At 36.6% G+C, this 6,265-nt stretch overlaps 1 protein-coding gene across 1 annotated transcript; it reads left to right on the top strand.

Moving 5' to 3' along the window:
- Positions 1–1,982: 1,982 nt before the first annotated feature.
- On the top strand, positions 1,983–5,822 carry LOC104515608 (protein EFR3 homolog A-like; the record flags this gene model as incomplete). The annotated part of the gene is made up of 3 exons (XM_010159649.1): positions 1,983–2,059; positions 3,843–3,970; positions 5,672–5,822. Coding segments are annotated over 3 exons (356 nt in total), but the record flags the coding sequence as incomplete, so codon positions are not given.
- Between the last annotated feature and the right edge of the window lie 443 nt (positions 5,823–6,265).

Below are 6,265 nucleotides of genomic sequence, written 5' to 3'. Positions count from 1 at the left end.
TTTTTTTTTTTTTTTAACGTTCGACCTATTTTAATGTGTGTTGTTAAGAATTGGTTTTTGTGTGGTTTTCTTATATTCATACTTCTTTTTTAAACCTATTCCAATGTTTTTATTAATCTTTCCTGGTTATAGCAAAACACTGAGCAATGATAAATAATTTTCCCACAAAGTGTGTCTCATGACTGTTAATTGTTTTGGGTTTTGCTTTGTTTTTCTTTTTTCCTGTGTTCTTTGGAGACCCTGCCACTTAATTGTTTTCTGACAGTGTTCTGCTTAAATTGCTTTACTCAAAATATCTTTGGAGATTGAAAGCTTTGATAGATTAACTCTAGCTTTCTAATGAATTTTCTGGTTAATTGAGGAAATTCTTTTAATTACATTAAAATTAATATTAATTTTATTTTTTATTATAGAGAATTGTTTGAAAACATACATTTTTTTAAAATGTAAATTGTGCTGTAATTAAATATATGGCAACGTAAATATACTACTGAAAATCTGTGATTTGAGAAGATAATATTTCAAGTGTTTATTATATACTTACTGTTAAATCTTTTTTTAATGTCAAAATTGACTGTATGCCATAAATTTGAAGACCAGCGTTTGAACACTGTTGAGTTAACTGAAACCCTCTGGTAAGGCTGTCTGAATGAGTTGGTTCTGTTACCCAGTATTACTTATCTTTCTGAAGGAAGTAACTGTGTCCAGGCTTTATGATACATTTATGTAATTACGGTTCTAAAACACTGTTTGAAGATTTAAATTGTGGTTCTTTGTATCTCCTGTCACTTAAAGAGGGAGAAACTATCTCTAAAAGTATCTTTAATTCCTTCTGTCTTGCATGCAATATTTTACAGTATCTTCTGGTCTTATGTTTTAAATTTAGCTGTAGCAAAGTATTTTACTACAGTTATTGGAAGAATATTTCCTTACACTTAGTAGTAGTCAAACATACTGTTTACTCTGAATCAATGTTAGTGGTCCGTAAGGTGGAAAATCAGGTAGGAGGACACAGGTACTAAGAGCTTGAGCCAGGTACAGAGCTGCTTTAATGCTATTGTAAGGCCTGACCAGTGAGTTAGTCTGATAATACGTCCCGTGAAACAGTTAAAACTTGGCTTGTCAAAACATTTCAGTTCCTTGGGTATAAACCTTCACTGAAAAAACAATTGCACAGATATGCAGAAACATTTTTTAGTTTGGGTTTTTTTTGTGGGTTTTTTTGGGTTTTTTTTTTTATGCTGACTTCTTACTTCAGGTAAACTGCAATTTTTTCAAAGTTTGAGTAGTGCTGAATGCTAGAAAAAGCAAACCATACTTTGTCGGTTTCTACCTTGTTAGAGCAGGCAGTATGACTCTTAATGAAATGGCAAGTTACACGTACTGTTCTGATTATCTTTATATGAGTACAGTATTAGTAGTAGAGTAGGAATGAGATCAGAAGAATACCTTTCTTCACTTCAGGTGACTGTCTTTTGTCCGATGCCCAGTAAAATCGTAGGATAGCGAAGGGAGAGCTTGTTTTGTATGTTGTGCTTTATATTGCTTTATATAGTTGCCTGTAAAGCAGATTTCATAGTTGAATTTTTATGTAGAGGACTGAACATAATGCATGTTTAGTTATGGTTTTAAATTATCAGTCCGGATAAAGATAAAACAGCTAATGAAATAGCCTTGTTTTAAATATTACTACATTTTGAAATTTCTGGATTTTTTGCATGTTTTAAAGTGTGTCTGGGTGACAGCTGCATTCCTCTACTCGACATGCTTGTGTATTTTCTCGTGTATTACATTATAATAGTAATTTTGCTCATTTGACTTCTAATTTTCAATTACCTTAATCGTGCTTTGTTACTGATAGTCACAAGCAGCTGGATTCACTGAATTTTTTTCCTCCTTGCTTGTCAGTTGCTCACTTAAAATGAAAATACCAGAGTTCCTAAAACTTAATTTTTATTTCTGTTGGGTAAATCTCTCTGCAGGAGTGTGCTGCTGCTGTGCTGCTTTGCGACCTCGCTATAAGCGACTGGTAGATAACATATTTCCTGAAGATCCAAAAGTGAGTCATGACTTCAGCGTTTTGAAGGATAGTTATTTTAAAGTTTTTGGGTAGTAACTAATGCTCTAACAGTTTTTTAAAACTTTATTTCTTCTTGTCTATTTTCACATTTTACAGTAAATAGTGCTTTAAAGCTTCATAGCTTTAATAGAGCTTAGTGTAATAACTTAGCTGGAAAGGGACCTTTAAAGATCATGTGGTCTAATTCCCTTTTCAAAGCATGGCTGTGCGTCTTAAAGAGTGAAATTAGTATGTTATATTCAAAGAAATAGGGATTTAATTAAACAGGGTGTTCTGCAGCAGAGGTAGCACTTAACCTCATAAATACTTAGGACCACAAACACTTGTTCTGTTATGTTTGCAGCTGAGAACATTTTCTGTTTTTCTACAAGATTTTAATTTTCTAACTCTCGTATTGACTGTGTAAGTGTTTTTAGTTCTGGTAGCCTGTTGTCATCCAAAGAGGTTTTCTGTTGTTGTTTTTTAATTTCTTTAGTTATTCATACACAGTTTTTTTTCATTTCAGTTGAACAATTGAGCTATATTACAGCCCAGGTCTTACTTTCTGTGAAAATAAATAACTTCTCTGTTATCACAGTAATGCCTGTGTCTATACACTATCATGTGGTGGGTCAGACCAATTGAGAACTTGTATTTCTGCTGCTGTACTTTTTGTAAACGTACTACCAGATTTTGTTATCTTTTATCATGATAGAAGTAAGCAAAACTGTCAGCAGTTGTATAACATTTGGCTTATATCCTATAAACCATGTGGGTGTTTTTTTTTAATGTGTTGTTATTAAGTGCTTGTTATTATGTAAGTGTATGTTACTGGCTTCAAAGAATATGGTTCCTGTGTATACAGTATGTTGAAAGCATGGAACAATATGATTTTATAGATTTAGTTTAATCTACGTGTTTGATACAGGCGTAGAAACACCCAGAATTGCTGTAGCTGTAGTCTTATAGCTTTAGTCCCACTCAGTAGCTCTGAGTTGGCACTCCTTAGTTTCTGATTTTTGGTAATGTTCACTGGCTCAGTGCAGGGGACAGGCTAGTCTGTGATGTTTCACTGAGTTACAGGCCTTTCTTAAAATACAAAGACTTGCTTGATAAAACAATATTAATTAATAATGAGTGTGTTAAAAGCTTCAAAGGAATGTATTTGAAAAAGATTATGGTTTTATAAACTTCCAGAGAAAAAAGAAGATAAAAAACCTTATCCTTCTTACCTGATAGTTACAATTACAACCTCACCTGAGGAGTTCCATATCACAATTCACGTTGGAACTAAGATGTGAATCTGTAATCTCATTCTAACAATTAGCATTCAGGTACCCTGTATGTCAATCTTCTCCAAGGCATGACACTGAAGAAATAAAATATGTTTGTATATAGGGTCAAAATTATGCATCAAGTATACTTTTTGGAGGGAAACTGATGGCATATCTTACTAAATACCTTCTTTTGGAATACTTGTTGTCCCCCCTCCTTCCCCCACTCAGAAAAAAAAAAAAAGAAAAAGATGGGGGAAGATAGTTTCTTCATTTCTTTAAAAATATTTTTCATGTGTCTGTTTTTTGCAGCTAAGCTGTTGACAGTTTTGTTCGAAGTGGTTTTTGTTTTGAGTTTTTTGGTTGGTTGGTTGAGTTTTTTTCAGTAGTTTATTCCCATCTTTATGGCTTAGATCTTTAAATGTTGAGTACACAAAATGAAAAACACTTCAAAAGCTTTGTATTTTCTGTGAACTTTTTTATTTTGTATTTTATATGCCTGTTTCTAGGATGGTCTTGTTAAAGCTGATATGGAGAAGCTGACTTTCTATGCGGTTTCTGCACCAGAAAAGCTGGATCGAATTGGTGCTTACCTAGCAGAGAGATTGAGCAGAGATGTTGTCAGACATCGCTATGGGTAAGGAAACAAGTCACAGCATTAGAAATAGATGCTGACGTGTAGCTGCATTTCATCATGTTTGTTCTGATCAAGTTTAGGAGGCAAGACAGACCCAGTCCCTTTGTGCTGACTTAACCTGGTCTGGCTGCCAGGTACCTACCCCGCTGCTCTCTCACTCCTTCTCCTCAGCTGGACAGGAGAGAAAATAAGATGAGAAGGTCATGGGTGAAGCTAAGGACAGGAATGTCACTCGGCATTTACCATCATGGGCAAAAAAGACTCAACTTGGGGAAGATTAATTTAATTTATTGCAAATCAATAACAAAGTAGAATAGTGAGAAATAAAAGAGAGCTAAAACCACCTTCCCTCCAGCCCCACTTCTTCCCAGGTTCAACTTAATTCCTGACTTCTCCACCTCCTCCCCCCGAGCAGCTCATTGGGATAGAGAATGGGGATTGTGGTCAGCTCATATCATCTTGGTTCTGCAGCTCCTTCCTACTTATGCTCATCCCCTGCTCCAGGGTAGGGTCCCTCCCAACTGCTGCAGCATGAGTTCTTTCCACAGGGTGCAGTCCTTCAGGAATGGAGTGGACTGCTGCAGCGTGGGTCCCCCCCACAGTTCACTAGTCCTGCCAAAAAGACTGCTCCTGCATGAGCTCCTCTCTACTGGGCCGCAGCTCCTGCCAGGAGCGTGCTCCAGCAGAGCCTATCCATGGGCTGCAGCTTCCTTCAGGGGAAATCCACCTGCTCCACCATGGGGTCCTCCATGGTCTGCAGCATGGACATCTCCTCCTCCATGGGTGCTACCAGTGTCGATGAGGGGCTCCACTTTGGGAAGGTGTGTGTCCGTCTTAGAGCTGGATGGAGCTGGCTCTATCCAACATGGGGGCAGCACCTGGTGTCTTCTCACAGATGCCACCCCTGCAGCCCCCTTGCTACCAAAACCTTGCCATGTAAACCCAATACACCCTGGAATGTCATTCAAGGTATTGGGAAGTGGGAATACCTTTTTTTTCAGTCCTTTTGGCTAAATTGTATTTAAATGAGAACTTTAAACTCTGTCATGCTCTAAAAGTCCTATTTGAGCTAGATATTTTGAAGAATATGAAGTCAAAAGAGGGAGAAGATTTTAAAGAATGTGGAAATGGAGTAGGAAAATACTGAGTCTAAGAAGTAGCAGGAGTTGGAAAACAAGGACAGCATCCATCACAGGCCATCATTTTTGGCCTTTGTGATGTTAAAAGCTATTTTTATAACTTTATAGAATGGATAAATGGCCATTCTGTAGGGTAGTTAATTGTGTTCACTGCTTTTCTTTAGTTTTTGTCATTAACTTAGCATGTTGTCTGACTGTGCAGTAGCATGGATAAGTTACTGTCTTTCCATACTGGGATTTGGATAGATAGAGGATTTGTAGACTAGAAAGCTGGGATTTATAATTGAAAATAGAATGTGCTAGGAAAGAAAATTGAACTGTATTTACTCTGGTACCAAGTATTATGCTATCCCTTCTAAAAACACTTCCCCCTTAAAAAAAAAAAAAAAAAAAAAAAAAATTCTAGGAAATACCAATAATTTCTAAACAGTGGGAAATACATTCCCTCCATTCTTTCTTTTCTAATTTTTGTAGTAACAAGAACCTAAATTGAAATAATAGAGGTACTCATAAATGTAATCATAAACTCACAACTTTATGTGAGTCTCTCATTAATTTTCAGGTATGTTTTAATTGCCATGGAGGCATTGGACCAACTTCTAATGGCTTGCCATTCTCAAAGCATAAAACCGTTTGTGGAAAGTTTCCTTCATATGGTGGCCAAGCTTCTGGAATCCGGTGAACCAAAGCTGCAAGTTCTTGGAACTAATTCAGTGAGTAAACTCAGATGCTAAGTCAAATCATAGAATCATAAAATTTTCTAAATCGGAATAAATCTTTACTTATTTGCTACAGGAAAGTAGTTTCAGAAGTCACAAAGTATCTGCCAGTTAACAGGAATTGAGAAGATTCTCTCTGTGGCAGGGTATAACATTTGAGCCTAAACATAGAGTGAATACCAGCTGGAGGCAGAAAAACTGTTTCCTTTCAGTCTCGAAAATGCTTTTGATGTCTGGGCTCATCCCCTGCAGAAATAACTTCTTCTGGAAGGAACAGGAAATCTGTTCTGTGAGTTAGTTCACATTTTGAATCTTTAAACAGACCTCCTGGAGCTATTGTATAGGTAAGGTAGTGTTTTCCTGCTCTCCAGCAATGAAAGCGATGATGTGAGCAGGAGGAAATAACATCCTTCTCCACAGCACTGACACTGCACAGA

The sequence above is a fragment of the Eurypyga helias genome, unplaced genomic scaffold (genome assembly GCF_000690775.1).
Source record: "Eurypyga helias isolate BGI_N326 unplaced genomic scaffold, ASM69077v1 Scaffold9839, whole genome shotgun sequence".
NCBI lineage: Eukaryota > Metazoa > Chordata > Aves > Eurypygiformes > Eurypygidae > Eurypyga > Eurypyga helias.
This window is presented reverse-complemented; position numbering and strand designations above follow the sequence as displayed.